The sequence below is a fragment of the Carcharodon carcharias genome, chromosome 18, assembly GCF_017639515.1.
Source record: "Carcharodon carcharias isolate sCarCar2 chromosome 18, sCarCar2.pri, whole genome shotgun sequence".
Taxonomy (NCBI): Eukaryota; Metazoa; Chordata; class Chondrichthyes; order Lamniformes; family Lamnidae; genus Carcharodon; species Carcharodon carcharias.
Window position 1 is genome coordinate 74,378,729 of NC_054484.1, and position 16,927 is coordinate 74,395,655.

At 43.8% G+C, this 16,927-nt stretch overlaps 1 protein-coding gene across 3 annotated transcripts in view; it reads right to left on the reverse strand.

Annotated features, from left to right (window-relative positions):
- nme7 (NME/NM23 family member 7) overlaps positions 1-16,927 on the reverse strand; it is a 189,598-nt gene that overhangs the window by 2,374 nt on the left and 170,297 nt on the right. For 2 of the 3 annotated variants that reach the window (XM_041210812.1, XM_041210814.1), the window contains one exon: positions 3,933-4,040. In XM_041210812.1, coding sequence (XP_041066746.1) covers positions 3,933-4,040 — 108 coding nt within the window. Of the gene's footprint in view, positions 1-3,932; positions 4,041-16,608; positions 16,680-16,927 lie in introns of those variants that run through there. The other variant, XM_041210813.1, reaches the window with a different exon arrangement.

Here is a 16,927-nt window from a genome sequence, read left to right on the forward strand (position 1 = left end):
AGTATGTTTGAGGATTGATGAAAATGTTGCAATGCCCTCTTCTCACAAATCTTGCACTTCTAACTTGTTCTGTAATATTTAGTTTTGAGGCAAAGCCCTTGCAGATTGATCCTTGATGTATTGCCTACTAGGTGAGCATCTCTTATAGCAGCCTCTCCTTCTATAGGATTGCTAGTCCTCATGTCTGTATGCTGCCTGCCATCCATGAATTGGCAACAAATGCAGAGGCAATCTACTAATCGGGCAAAACACCAAATTGAATTTGCGACCCAGAAATGGTACTAACGTTGGGTTCCTGATCCCTGGGGAAGACTCGTTAACTCTTAAGTTCCAGCCCTAACTTGCTGTAAATTCACTTTACCTGTATAAATCCAGCAATATCTCAACTCGCAGGTCATTTGAGAGATTAACAGCAGTGTTTCAAATAATTCACCAATTTGAAGTGACTTGCAACCCATGGGAATCTTCCTTACACCAAACTGCTGAATGATTTACAAACTAATAACAGCATGCTCTAGTATAACAATTCTGGGCTATTATGCAAGATTGGGTAGGATTTGTATGGTAGCTTTTGATCTTTGGCCTATATTAAGCTTAGGTGTAAAACAGATGGATTTTATCTGCTGTCTATAGCATAGGAGAAAACCCTTTGATCTGGGGTTGCTTTTTGCTGGTGTAATTCATAACAAATACTATATCTTACTCTATTTCCTAGCCCTATATTTGCCTCCATTCCAAATATTTAAATAATTTTCTCTTCAAACATACCTGGTCTTTGCTTCAGGCACTGTGGAAATGTATTCCCTCCCTGACACTTCCACTCGCAGCCCCTCTTGCTTATTTCCTCCCTCTCAAGCCCTCGTGTTCGGGAGAGGGAAGGCCAATGAGCAGGAGGTAAATAGGAATTAGTTATTAAACACATTAGCAACTGTACACTTGGCATTCTGTGTATAGTTACTGATATGTTTATCTTTTATAATGTTTTAAGTACCAAGATATTTATATTTTTTGATTAATTTCTTAAAATGCATTTTTAAAAATCCTACTTGGGGCCCAGTTAAAATTTTCGAACATTGTGTTAATAGAGATGGTGAATAGTATAATTTAGATTACACTCTCCCAAAATGCTTGATTCACATTTTGCATTCACATCTGCATTAAATTGCGTTGACCAATCTATCCATTTCTTCCTCAAATCTGCTATGATCCTGTTCAGTTTATATGTTGCAAAACTTTCTATCATCTTCAAAACAATTCTCAATATCAAAGTCCAGGTCATTCAAGAAAAGCAATGGTGCTAAAACCAAATGTTGAGGGACACCCCTGCATAATTCTCTCAAGTCAGAAAAACATCATCTCACAACTTCCCTCCGCCTTTTATCCCTTAGCCAATTGTGCACCCAAGTTACCACAGTTCCTTTAATGCCATCGCCCCTTGATGTTCAAAGACATTACCATCACTGAATCCCCCACTACCAATATCCTGGAGGTTACCATTGACCATCAACTGAACTGGACTAGCCATATAAATACTGTGGCTACAAGAGCAGGTCAGAGGCTAGGAATTGTGCGACAAGTAACCCACCTACTGACTTCCCCAAAGCTTGCCCACCATCTACAAGGCACAAGTCAGGAGTGTAATGGAATACTCCCCACTTGCCTGGATGAGTGCAGCTCCCACAACACTCAAGAAGCTTGACACCATCCAGGACAAAGCAGCCCACTTGATTGGCACCACACCCACCAACATTCACTCCCTCCACCACTCATGCAAAGTAGCAACGGTGTGTACCATCTACAAGATGCTCTGCAGGAATTCACTTTGGCTTCTTCAACAGCTCCTTCCAAACCCACAACCACTACCATCTAGAAGGACAAGGGCAGCAGATAGATGGGAACACCACCACCTGGAAATTTCCCTCCAAGTAACTTGGAAATATATTGCCGTTCCTACAGTATCGCTGGGTCAAATCCTGGAGCACCCTTCCTAACAGCACTGTGGGTGTACCTACACCACATGGACTGCAGCAGTTCAAGAAGGCAGCTCACCACCACCTTCTCAAGGGCAACTAGGGATGGATGATAAATGCTGGCCCAGCTAGTGAAGCCTATGTCCCATGAATGAATAAATAAAATTACATGAAAATTCTGCCCATTTGAATCTATTGGACCCGAATTTGTTGAAAACTTGCGCCATAGTAATGACAGGTCAACAGTATACACCATTATGGAGCACACATTTCAGCATTAGAGATTTATGCTGCAATGTATAACTGACCATAATTTCCTGGTGCTTTTACCCTCGCCAAAAGTATCTAGAAGGCAGCTCTGAATTAAAATCAATGCTGAATTTGCTGCATTTGTGTCAGGCTTTACATTTTTTTGTGCCTTATGAGTAACTTGTTCTGGTTTTATATTGTATTACATGATGTGGTATGACATGATGTGGTGGCCTAGGCAAATATAGAGAACCCACTTAGTGCTAAAAGGGTTAATAGAGACGTTGAATTAAGTGCCTAGGCTTAAGAGAAAAATACTGCAACCTTGAAGAACAATACCATCTTGTCTGACCACTGTTGTAGGATGAGCCCTGAGACATTCCATGTTGTTCTTTCTCAGGCCGAATGTAATCAAAGTTGTGATAAGCATGTGCATATGCACAGACTCTGTTGTGATGGGAATGGAAATTTACTGGAACATGGATTGGTCAGTTAACTTATGCAAATAAGCAGATAGGTTTGTGTAAAATTTACTGATTGGCTGTAAAAATGCTTTTAACAGGTCTGCGTGTATTCTGCTTCAAGATGGTACAGTAGCTCTCATTGTATTATCTCCCTTGTGCACAAGTAATAAATGGGGTTTCTACGTATTAATGATGCCTTGGTGTGATTAATCTCCGACAATGACTCCTTTTGCAAATAGGTTTTCTTGTGGAGCTGTTTTTTCATTAATAGCAACCCATGTTCAGCATTTGAATTTCAAAGAGCATTTCAATAGCAATAACAAGTTTAAGGAAGAATTATTGCAGAGGAAAAATGCAGGTGCGACAGTGCGTCTACACCCACTCAACTTTGTCTCAAAAGCCAAAACTTCAGACATAACTACAACTGCAAAACTTCATGACACCATCTACTCTATTATTTCCATTGCATTATTTTGTAAAAACATAAATGAAACATCTCCTCATTGTTCCCAAGCCTAACTAATCCCCAGAACCAAATTAGCTGTCTTGACTCTGATGTGCTCCCAGTGCAAGTAACCTGATTAGACAGACAATTCATTTCTGCCCCTGGCATCATGCATCAAGATGCAGAATGACTTCATAAATTACTTTTAGGAATGTACATTCATACAAAATAACATAATGGAGAACTGTCAAGAAAATACAAAACTAATATCTTCACACACGTTTAATTCATATTACTTCTAAGCATTGTGATCATATTAGTTATTTACCCTACATCTGGTATAAATGACAAGTCCTATATGACACAAAATATACACTTCAACTTTACTGCTCAAGTTACAAGTTCAGGCCATTTATGGTAGAAAACATGTCCCCTAACTGCTGATCACATAGTTACACATCAGTTCTTTCAATACATTATTTGTTAATTATTCATGAATTGTAGCCAAATAAGAAAAATTAATTATACCTGCTAGTCTTTGATGCAAAAAACTCAAGAAAATATTATATCTTGTAAAGGTATTGTAATGTACATGGCATCAATTAGGTTATAGTTCAATAAAGTGTCACTGTTATCCATCCATTTGGATTGAAACTATAAATACTGACCCTTCCTTTAAAGCATTCTCCAAAGCAAAATTAATTAAATTATAAGGGACAATTAATTTTGACTACACCTACACCAACCATAGATGCCATACTGTTCATTCAAAGAGTTCATTTGTTAACTATCATCTTTGTTTACCTCCAGAACTCCATCTTCAGGGAGGTCAGTGCAATGAATCGCATTCTGAACTTTGTTTTTTCCAAAAAGGCCGCGCAAACTGCGAGGCCGTAGATGGCGAGCAATTTCCTGCAGAATGAAAATCCAAAAGCCATACTTACAACTTATACCTTTTTCCCGTTACTTCATAATTTAATCCACAGTATAGTTAATAGAAGGAGGAAAAAATCTTTTTATATGTACAAAAGTTTGTACTCCATTATAGGAAGGCACTGGTGACAAGGGATTTAAAATTAGAGTTAAACAACCTAGATGAAAAACCAGTGCTGCAATGAACAAGTTTCATTCTCAGGGACTTGAGTAATAATCCTAAACAACCCCCTTCCCTTTTTTTTCCAATAAATTATAAAGATTTTCCTTTTACCACCTATTCCCATTATATATTAAAATTTAAAAAAAAACCCACTAGAGCTATACCTTGAGTGCCCTACCATCCATTCTTAATTAGCACATTCGTTTAGATAATATCACCAACTTTAATTTTAACACCTATGTGTTCTATTGTACTATTGTCTTTGACATCTTTTGATGATCTGCTTCCATCACTGCTTGTTTGTCCCTACAACCACACACCCCCACCCCCCCCTCCACCTCTTTGTCTCTCTATCTCTCCGCCCCCCACACACACACCTTAAACCAGCTTATATTTCAACTCTTTCTTGGACTCGAACGCAAGTTCTGTCGAAGGGTCATGAGGACTCGAAACGTCAACTCTTTTCTTCTCCGCCGATGCTGCCAGACCTGCTGAGTTTTTCCAGGTAATTCTGTTTTTGTTTTGGATTTCCAGCATCCGCAGTTTTTTTGTTCTTATCTGAGTAATAATCCTATCCCAGTGTCTTCAACTTCAAGGTGTTAATTTTAATTCCAAGGCAGTATATTAATAACTGCCCAGAGGGAGGAGATTAAAAATTGTTCCATTCCTCAGCATAACTCACCTTGATCAACGCATTACAGACATCAGTTTACATCTTTAGAATGACAATTGCTCCGCCTGAAAGAATAATTTCTGGTTGTTTATATTCTGTCTGCCACAAATAACTGAGCCATATTTGTAGTATTTTGGTCACAGTGAATCATAGTGCTGCAAGATTGTATCTCTTCCAGTATTGTAGCAGTGCACAGCAGTGCTGAATAGCCCAACTTCCAAATCAATTTGGATGAGGTTAGTTATTGGTCCATTTTAGCTCATCCATCCAGAATTAAAAAGAAATCTACACTTACCCATCATACCTTTTCAGTATGTTGTCAATGAATCTCAAGTTTTTTCTTTGCTACCCTACACAAAATGCTCCCAATGTTGATCACTACTTATATGAAGAAGTTCTTCCTGAAATCTGTACTAAATTGTCTAGTTTTGGACTATATCTTTTTGTTCTTAGTGCACCATCTAGTACTACTTGGGATTCATCTTATCCATGCTGAATATATCTTATAAATTCTACAAGATCATAAGATCATTACAGATGAAGAAGGTCATTGCTCCCATCTGAATTCATCGATTTAGAGGGATCCTAGAGTCCACCTTCTTCCCCATCCCCTCCAATTTTGCATGGATTAGGAATAGCATTAAATGGGTTTATATTGCCCATAATAATTATCAGTGCTTTATATGTCTCTGCCTTATTTTCTCACAGCTCTCTAGGATACATACCTAGCCAATTATTTATTTCGATTCCATTTAGATTTTCTAGGATGTTCATCTCATTTACAACAAAATCAATGCTTTTATTTATAGTATCTCGACTTGGAGGACAATATTTGCAACCTTGCAGAAGTAATCATTTTTAATATTTACTGTTTAGTGCCCATTTTCAGTTTCAATTCTGTGCATCTTTTATTATCTTCACCTCCTTCCTGACTTCTCTTCTATTCTACTAAAATAAATTTCAATAGAAATGCTTAACCTCAGTTGTTATTCTTGTTTCTCGGTCTTCTGTCGCCACTCTGATCACACGTAAATGTTTTCAGAAATATATAAGAAAGATAAAGATACACTATCATCTCAATGGACAGAGGGTGCAATTACAGGGTAAAGAGTTTGCATAGGCAATTCCTAATATATATGTGGATGGTGAGCATGTATAATGGAAAAGCTAACACAATGGTGCGCCAAAAAGCGACAATAGCAAATAATAATTTCTAAACAGGAGTTTAGAAATACAGTAGTATTTGTAGAGACGTTTGCTTGGAAATGGATAGCTTTATTAAATTAAAGGTTCTATATATGAGGTCCTGGGGACTCTAATGGACAATGTGAAGTGTTACATTTTGGTGGAAGAATGAAGAGAAACATGCTAAATGATTTAAAGGGAGTGCAAGAAGAGATAAATCTGGCGTCCATTCATAAATATTTGATGGTGGCAGGATAGTTAACAAATCAGTTAATAAAATATATGATATACTGAGCTTTATGAAGAGAGGCATAGAATACAAAGTCAGGAAGTTATGCTAAACCTATCTAAAGCACTGTGTCCAATTATGGGCGCCATGCTTTAGAAAAATGTGAAGGCTTTGGAGACAGTACAGAAGAGATTTACTAGAATGGTTCCAGGGATGATAGATTGCAGTTACATGGATAGACTGGATAAACTGAGGCTGTTCTTATTTGAATTGAAAAGGTTAAAAAGAGATCTGTTAGAGTTGATTATAGTCGTGAAGGGTTTAGATAGAGGAAATAGAGATGAATTGTTTCCAATGGCTGAGAATTCAATAACAAGAGGATACCGATTTAAAGGTGATCAGCAAAAGAATCAGGGGTATCAGGAAGCAAAACCTTTTTGCACAACTTGAGGTTTGGGCTTAGAGTACACTCACTGTCTGATAGAAAGGTGAATACAAATTCATAAGTTGTCTTCCAAAGGAAATTGGATACATGCTTGAAAGAAAAAAATACTCGGACACAGGGAAAGAATGGGGGAACATGACTAACCAGATTGCTCTTCAAAAGAGCCAGCACAACATGATGGACAGAATGGCCTCATTATCTGCTCTATTTTATGATTCAATATATAGTAAAAACTAGGCTCAGTAAAAGTGACCAAGAAGCAATCAGATTGCTGTAAAAATTCAAGGATATTAATGTCCTTTCGGAAAGGAAATTATTCAACCTCTTCTAGCTTATGAATGACTCTCAGGTCCCAGAACAATGTGGTTGGCTCTTAACTGTAGCCTGGCAAGCCAATCAGTTGTGTCAAACCACTACATGAGCAGTTCTTTAGGAGGAAGGCCTTCTCAGAGCAACCAGGGATGGGCAATAAATGCTAGCTTTGCCGGTGGCACCGACATTTTGAGAATGTAAACTAAAAAAAAAAGGTAGTAACATGGAGTCTTGCGGAGCAGCACTGTTTACATCCCTCCATTCTGAAAACATGCCAGCCATTGCTCTTTGTTTTCTGACTTTTAGGTGAATACCCAACTGTGCTACCAAATTCTAGCATGGTTGTGATGACTTCCATTTTTTGTACAACGCACAGGTCATTAATGAACAACAGGTCACGATAAGCACTTGATGCAGTGGGTCACGATTACATTTACCAGCTTAGGTTCTAAAACAATTGTCCTCCCTGCAATGAAATAAACAGTAGTTTGAACCATGACGCGAGTATTAGTTGGATCATGGAATGCTTTGCCAAAGCAAATGGCTGAAGAAGAGATTATTCCATCTTTTAAGGGAATATTGTATAAATATTTGAAGTAGATGAAGTTTCAGGGCTGCGGGTAGAGAGTGGGCAGTAAGAGCAGTTTTGAACAGATCTACCAAAAAATTGGCACAAACAGTTATGTTCTTATGTAGCAGTACTAGATTTTATTTCTATGGAATTATGGTGTCAAACCACAGTAGCTCACTTTGTAGCTTGCTCCTGCCATCCCACCCCCTTCTACAGGATTAGTTCTGCTCACTTCCAGGTGTCACTGACACAGAGGTGCACCACCTGTTTTTTTTTTGTCCAGTCTTTTTTTTTTCAGAACGCTGTACACCTGAATGTTGTATTAATTTCCATCCTTTGGATTTACCCATCTTTCCAATCTTCCTACTCCCAATAGTCTCCAGATCTGGCACCTAATTTCTCATTCCTTTAACATTTATGGGCATTCATCTTATAAAAATGGAGTCATCAATAGTGCCATCCAGCAATACCGGCTTGTCAATGCTCAATTTAAGTTCCAGAGAAATACTTGGCTCTGGACCTTCTCAGTTTTGATCCGGACCTGAACTCAAAAGCTGAAAGCCTGAGAAGTGGGAAGAGCTGCTCCTGACATTAAAATAGCATTCAATGAAATATAATATCAAGAAGCCTTAGTAAAACTCATGTCAATCAGGAGACCATCTGGAAGAGCCAGAGAGGAAAGCACCAATGGGATACAGAGTGCAAGTAACCAGGAATTTTTAAATTCATTCATGGGATGTGGGCATTGCTGGCTAGGCCAGCATTTATTGCCCATCCCTAATTGCCCTTGACAAGGGGTGGTGAGCCGCCTTCGTGAACTGCTGCAGTCCATATGCTGTAGGTACAGTCACAGCGCTGTTAGGGAGGGAGTTCCAGGATTTTGACCCAACGACAGTGAAGGAACGGAGATATGTTTCCAAGTCGGGATGGTTAGTGGCTTGGTGGGGAGTTTCCAGATGGTGGTGTTCCCATATGTCTGCTGCCCTTGTCCTTCTAGGTGGTAGTGGTTGTGGATTTAGAAGGTGCTGTCTAAAGAGTCTTGGTAAGTTCCTGTGCTGCATCTTGTAGATGATACTCAAATCTGTGCATCAATGGAGAAGGGAGTGAATGTCTGTGGATCGGGTGCCAATCAAGCAGGCTGCTTTGTCCTGGATGGTGTTGATCTTCTTCTGTTGTTAGAGCTGTACTCATCCAGGCAAGTGGAGAGTATTCCATCACACTCCTGACTTGTGCCTTGTAGATGGTGGACAGGCTTTGGGGAGTCAGGAGGTGGGTTACTTACTGCAGGATTTCAGGCCTCTGACCCGCTCTTCTAGCCACAGTAATAATATGGCTAGTCCAGTTCAGTTTCTGGTCAATAGTAACCGCCAGGATGTTGATAGTGGGAGATTCAGCAATGGTAATACCATTGAATGTCAAAGGGCAATGGTTAGATTCCCTTGTGTTGGAGCTGGTCATGGGCTGGCATTTGTGCGATGAGAATGTTTCTTGCCAATTGTCAGTCCAAGCCTGGATATTGGTCTTGCTGCATTCGGACATGGGCTGCTTCGGTATCTGAGGAGTTGCGAATGGTGCTAAACATTGTGCAATCATCAGTGAATATCCCCAATTCTGACCTTATGATGGAAGGAAAGTCATTGATGAAGCAGCTGAAGATGTTTGGGCCTCGGACACCACCCTGAGGAACTCCTGCAGTGATGACCTGGAACTGAGCTGATTGACCTCCAACAACCACAACCATCTTCCTTTCTGCTAGGTTTGATTCCAACCAGCGGAGAGTTTTCCCCCTGATTCCCATTGACTCCAGTTTTGCCAGGGTTCCTTGATGCCAAACTCCATCAAATGCTGCCTTGATGTCACTCTCACCTCACCTCTGGAGTTCAGCTCTTTTGTCCATATTTGAACCAAGGCTGCAATGAGGTCAGGAACTGAGTGCCCACTGAGCATCAGTGGACAGGTTATTGCTAAGACCTTCCATCACTTTACTGATGATCAAGAGTAGATTGACAGGGTGATAATTGGCCGGGTTGGATTTGTCCTGGTTTTTGTCTACAGGACATACTTGGGCAATTTTGCATGTAGCCGGGTAGATGCCAGTGTTGTAGCTGTACTGGAACAGCTTGGCTAGGAGTGCAGCCAGTTCTGGAGCACAAGTCTTCAGTATGATTGCTGGAATATTGTCAGGGCCCATAGCCTTTGCAGTATCCAGTCCCATAGGTTGTTTCTTGATATCATGTGGAGTGAATCAAATTGGCTGAAGACCAACATCTGTGATGTTGGGGATCAAGGCCAAGATGGATCATACATTTGGCACTCCTGGCTGAAGATTGTGGCAGATGCTTCAGCCTTATCTTTTGCACAGATGTGCTGGGCTCCCCCATCATTGAAGATGGGGATATTTGTGGAGCCTTCTCCTCCAGTGAGTTGTTTAATTGTCCACCACCATTCACAATTGTATGTGGCAGGACTGCAGAGCCTAGATCTGATCAGTTGATTGTGGAATTGCTTAGCTCTGTCCATCACTTGCTGTTTGTCACGCAAGTAGTCCTGTGTCGTAGCTTCACCAGGCTGAAACCTCGTTTTTAGGTATGGCTGGTGCTGCTCCTGGCATGCCCTCCTACACTCTTCATTGAACCAGGGTTGATCCCCTCGCTTCATGGTAATAGTAGGCCATGAGGTTACACGTTGTGGTCGAGTACAATTCTACAGTCGCTGATGGCCCACCGCACCTCATGATTGCCCAGTATAATTGCTGGATTGTTTGAAACCTATCCCATTTAACACAATGGTCATACCACACAACATGATGTGTTGTGTATCCTCAATGTGAAGTCAAGATTTCGTCTCCACAAGGTCTGTCTGGTGGTCACTTCCACCGATACTGTCGTGGACAGGTGTATCTGTGGCAGGGAGGTAGGTGAGGATGAGGTCAAGTGTGTTTTTCCATCTTGTTGGTTCTCTCACCACCTGCTGCAGACCCAGTCTAGCAGCTATGTCCTTTAGCACTCAGCCATCTTGGTCTGTAGTGATGTTACCGAGCCACTCTTGGTGATGGATGTTGGAAGCCTACACTCTGCACCCTTGCCACCCTCAATGCTTCCTCCAAGTGGTGTTCAACATTGGGAGTACTGATTCATCAGCTGAGGGGGACAGTATGTGGTAATCAGCAGGAGGTTTCCTTGCTCATGTTTGACCTGATGCCATGAAACTTCATGGAGTCTGGAATCAATGTTGAGGACTCCTAAGGCAATTCCATCCTGACTGTATACCACTGTACCACCACCTCTGCTGGGTCTGCCAGTGGGACAGGACATACCCAAGCATGGTGATGGTGGTGTCTGGCAAATTATCTGTAAGGTATGATCTGTGAGTATGACTATGTGGCTGTTGCTTGACTAGTCTATGAAATAGCTCTCCCAATTTTGGCATAAGCCTCCAGGTGTCGGCAAGGAGGAGTTTGCAGGATCAACAGGGCTGAGTTTGCCATTGTCGTTTCTGGTGCCTGGATCAAGGCCGGGTGGCCAGCCAGTTTCATTCTTTTTAGCAATTTGATACCACCGAGTGGACTGCTAGGTCATTGCTGTGGATCTGGAATCACCAGGGTCTGAATCTTACCCTTGGAGTGCGATCAGTGGGCTTGCGGCTGGTCGAGAAACAGGCCCCCGCCTGCGAGTTCACACTGGCTGGCCAATTAAGGCCCACCCATCATGAAACGCATCCTCCCAATGGCCAGGCGGGGGCAGAAGCCAGTCGGGCGCCCGGTCCAATGGTGTGCGGTTTAAAAATGGCACAGGCAGTTCCTTGAAGGCTGCCAGGGAAGAACATATCTTCTGTGTGCTGAAGACCGAAGCTATGGCCTCAAATGAGACTACAGACACCAGGCAGGAGGGCAGGTCGGGTGGGCACTTGGTTTTCGGACGAGTGCTTCGCGGCCTTCATGGAGGTGGTGGTTGCCAGGAGGGACACCCTTGTCCCCAGAGATGGAAGGAGGAGGCCACCGCACCTGACAAGAAGAGTTTGGGAGGAGGTAGCAGAGCAGGTCAGCAGTCACGATGGTGTGCGGCGCACATGGATGCAGTGCTGCAAAATGTTTAATGACCTGCTGAGCTTGGCAAGGGTGAGTACTATGTTAGCATGGATCAATGTGGTTAAGTGTTAAGGTCGGGCCATCCCCCTGTGAAGCTCAGGGGTGTTAGAGTCTGAGTGCCAACTTTCAATGACGTCGGAGCTGGCCAAGGGGATGAGCCCTGGCTGCTTGGACTGAGTGCCTTGAGGCTCGAGGGCCACCACTTGGATATGCCCTGCAAGGTGTTCCTCAGGTGGGGTTGGCCAGGCTGCAATGGCGCTGCAGTGGACTAATCAATGCTCCTCTGGCCTTTCAGAAGATGAGCCATAACAACACTGAGAGGTTGAGGGCAGGCGGAGGACCCCCAAACCTGCTAATCCTTACAAGATTTGAGCAGGATGCCTTGGAGCTGGAGAGGCATCACGCACCTCGGTCAGCTGCTTGCAGAGAGGCTAGGGTGTCAGACGAAGGTAAGAGTGCAGTGCACAGAGGTGAGAGTTTTGGATGGTGTGAACATTCTTGTGTAGTGTCTTCGTTGATTCAAAACTGGAGTCCCCATTGATCATTGAAAGATGATGGCGCCATGTTGCAGATCTCCACTGTTTCATCAAGGTACCTGGCAAGCACAGTATAGTGTGATGACTTAAACTAAGTAGTTGTTCTTCCTTAGATTCGCCAGCACACTCATTCTCAGGACCCCAAAGAGCAACACCCCTGATGCCAGAGGACCGCAGGGCTTCAGCTGCACCTACTCTCTGAACCAGGCACTAGTGCAGATACCAGCACATCGGTGGGTGTCAGATCTTCGGCTAGAATGTCAGACCACAGCGGTGAGGGCACTTCATACTTGCTTGAGGCGCAGATGGAGGCAGAGAGTGCCCTGGGTGCCAGCAGTTGGAGGACTGCTGGAGACCAGGGTGATGCTGATTTGAAGGCAGATGATGAGCTTTTGGAGTCGTCCATTAGGTGGCAGATGCTGGATGTCCAGCAGGATGTGCGGGAGGATCTGGTGGAGATCCATGCGGGTCTGTGTACCATGGTCTCTGTTATGGAGGAGTCCATGTGGAGCATAAGCACTGCGTGGTATGGCAACTCTCATGGAGAGGCAGCTCCAGGGACAGAATCACGGGTTGCTGGGGTTGCACTCAGACCTGCAAGCCCTCACACAGGTACTGACCTCAAGTGGTCAGTGCCAGTGTGGGAAATGGATGAGGCACCCACTATCCCAGCCATGTACCTGTCCACCAATGGCAAGCAGGGAGGTCCAGAGCGACCTCACGTTGGTGCATGAGCTGCTTGTTGTCTCTGAGGGCTCCTCTGCCTGCGACTGTGGCATCTGATGAGGCTGCGATGACTGAGGAGATGCCAGCTGTGTCACTGGCCGCTCCCTCCCAGGCGGGGCCAGCATGGGCTTCACTGGCCAGAGGAGGACCGCCAAGGTCATCAAGGCCACCAAGACACCAAAGTCAGAGTCTGCCTCCAATGCTGCTGCCAACAAAGTGTTGGGGGGGGGGGGGGCGCATAGGAGGGACAGCAAGATGTAGCATTCGCAAATATAAATTAAAGGCACCAAGAGCACAAGAGGGACTGGTCGCTGGTGATCTTCTATCCTGTAATGTTTTGCTTATGTTTACTGGTCTGGGACTGAAGACCAGATAAAGTTATGTTTGGATTGTGAAAATGACAAATTTTGTTTTTGTCGTAATGGCCTGAGTATGCTTCATCTTTTTATTTTTTTGGTGCAGGGTATGCCAATATGTAATGCTGGATGTGAGTGGCTCTAAACTTTACTGCACAGGCATTGAGCAAACTTTGAGTTCAAATGAAAAGGTAATTTCAGACATCTGGAATAGAGCCGGCAGCCCGAGCATGATGTGGAAGCAGATCTTTGGCAGCCTAGATGAAGCAGCGTTGGATCAAGGCACCCCTGGTATCCCTGAAGGGTATAGAGGTCTGCTTCCACTCCCTCCGCATTCTCCTCATCGTGCTCCTCTTCTGACTCACTACTGGATTCATCCTCTGTGGCCTGTGGAGTGCGTCAAGATCTTTTTCCTTCAGTGGGACCCCCATGCCAGTGCCCGATTGTGGAGAGTGCAGCATGCAACCACTATCAGTGACACATGCTCTGGGGAGTATTGTAGTGCTCCACCTGAATGGTCCAGGCATCAGAAGCGCATCTTCAGAAGACATATGGTCCTCTCTATCATTGCCCTTGTGGAGGCATGACTCTTATTATGATGCTGCCCTGCCTCTCTCCGGTGGCAGAGGGGCATCATAAGCCACCACAGCCCTTGTCACCCAGCAGCCATCCATCCAGTCGGGCTGGAGCACTGAAGAGCCTCAGCACCTGGGAGGGTCTCAGGATATAAACATCTTGGCAGCTGCTAGGGTATCTTGCACAGACTTGTAGAATCAGCATCCTGTGATCACACACTATCTGCACGTTCATGGAGCGGAATCCCTTCCTGTTGACAAGGCACCCAGCTGATCTGCTGGTGCCTTGATGGCCACATGTGTGCAGTCGATTACACCCTGGATGCAGGGGAACCCAGCAAACGCTGCAAACCCACTGGCTCGCTCAGCCTGGCTGGCCTCGTCCGTACAGAAATGAATTAATGTCATTACCTGCCTGAACAGAGCTTCTGTCACCAGCTTGATGCAACTGTGGACAGCTGATTGGGACACTCCACAAAGATCTCCCACTGACCCCTGGGAAGACCCAGAGATTAGAAGTTGAGCGCCACTGTGACCTTCAGAGCCACTGGCATGGGATTTCCACCCACACAGTTTGAGATGATCTCAGCCCCAATCATATGACAGATGGAGGTCACGGTTTCCCTGGAGAGGCAGAGCCTCTTTCGGCATTGCACCTCAGACACATTGAGGTAGCTGCATCACTGCCTGTAAACCCTGGCAGCAGGATAGTGGCGTCTTCTGCAGCTTCTTTCGCCTTGGACTACCTGCTGGCCCCGCGCCCCTTGTGCCTGTGCCTCTCCTCCCACAGGTCACTCCCCTGGAAGCTGCATTGGGAGACTTGGCCTCCTCTCTCTTCTGAGACCACAATCCCCATTACCAGGGTAATAGAAGACTGTCTGATATCTGGAAGGGTCCACATAGTCAAAATCCTCCGGGAGTCTTGGAGACACCAGTGAGTCCTGAAATAAAACCTAGAAATGCCAAGAATGAAACTCCAAACAGAGATGAAGCTGTCAAGTTCAAATAAGCAACAATCAGCAAACTATCTCCTAAACTCCTCACTACTCACATTGACAATGCTGCTGACCCTTTTTATCCCACGCTTGGATGAGGTTTTGCAAAATGTGGGCTACCCACCTGCCCGTTTTGCTCGTGTGACGAGCACAAAATGACATGGGCAACATAAAACCAGGTTCAATTGGGTTTTTAATAGCCTTGAGTGGCCTTTTAATTGATGGCAGGAGCGGCTCCGACACCCGTGCCCGACACTGTGCATCCCAACGTCATCCCGCACCCGCTGACCTGAAGATTGCATGCGTGCAGGATGACATTGGGATGCTCGCCTGATGTCTGCTCATGTTATTTTATGCCTGATTGGGTCGGGCATACGCCCATCCACGAGGCGTAAATTTCTGCCCTAGATCTGGAGCCAGACTAGGTAAGGGAAGGAAATTATGTGGACATTAGTGAACCATTTAGGTTTTTATGACAATCAACAATGATTTCACAGTCATCGTCAGAATTTTAATTCCAGATTCTTATTGAATTCAAAATCTGCCATGGTGTGATTTGAACCTGGGGTCTCTGATTACTAGTCCAGTGACAATATCACTATGCCACCGCCTCCCCATGAGGAACAAAACATTGTCAACTGAAGAGTTAGGAGGTAATTCCCCTTTGGTGCAGAGTCTGAGGATGCAGGTCGCATGGGCCTTACTTTTAAAATGTATTTACAGAGCAAACACTTGCAGGCACTTGGAGCTGTGTCAGGACAGTGCATTTTGGATGGCAGAACAAATTGAGGAATCCACTGCCAGCATATATTGTGCCCTTTTGGATGGCTTTCCAGAACTGCAGTCCCTGAAACATGAGGCAGACATATTCATTTTTGATTTGGTTGGACGAATGGATTATATATTTTAGCCCATTGGGGCCTGGGAAAATGTACTAGCATCATCAACCAATACATTTGAGAATAATCTTAATCTCCCTTGAGCCACTAAGAGCTAGAGTTTTGGAATTATGCAGCTTCTTAAAATAAAGGCACTGCGGCAGCTGCCAGGGTAGCAAGCAATCACTTACACGACAGTATGCTGCTGGTTGCCAGCAAACTACACAGACAGAATGGTATCCTTTCCTATTGAAAGAAGTCTGATCATTGATGAATGAAGCATTTGAGTGGCATCTATCACTTGAACAATTCTGGTACTCGGTAAAATTGCAGTGCTCTGTCACGCTGGGACTGGTTGTCCATGGGTAAACTGATAAAATTGCTTTCTCTAGAAAACAGTGCATCTATGACTTTGTTACAACCAGGTGAGATGGGGTTGAATGGCTCCTCTCTTTTCCCTCTCCTCGTTTGACCGCAACAGGTTTTTTTTTTGTTTTTAAAGATTACGCCAATTCAGTGACTATTTAACTGTTGACACACTGTGATCATAAAGGAACCAATCAGGCAGATTTTCTTGAGTTTAACAAATAAGGGGGTTAGTTTTATTATATTCAAACCAATCTGGGTAAAATAATAAAATACACCTTAGCTTCGGTAGACACACACACTAAGTTCACACACGCAAATACAGATTATAAAATAGGAAAGAATAGACTGCCCAAATTAGAGTCTGTAAGAAATAAAATAAATTCAGAGTTCATAGCTTGGAGTCTCTACTGGCTGCAGGCTGAATTTGATGCTTCCATTATAAAGATGTAGACACTGGAGCTGGTTGTTCTCCTGGAGGCAGTTGTGCAGTTGAGTTCTTTCTTTAAAATCTCTGTCTACTGCAGAATGGAGACAAAGTCAAATTAGTAGAGAGTCCAAACTTCTTAGTTGAGTGGAGAGAGAGAGAGAGAGAGAGAGAGAGAGAGCAGGAGCTCCATTTATGTCAATCGCTAGCCCAGTTCTGCTGAGAAACCCATGTGCTAAAACCACAAAAAGGCATGGCTGGTCATGTGATCTCTCTCCAACTGGTGGTAATTCTAACTTAATTGTAGATTCTAATTATAGCTCGATTAGCTTGTCTAGAGCA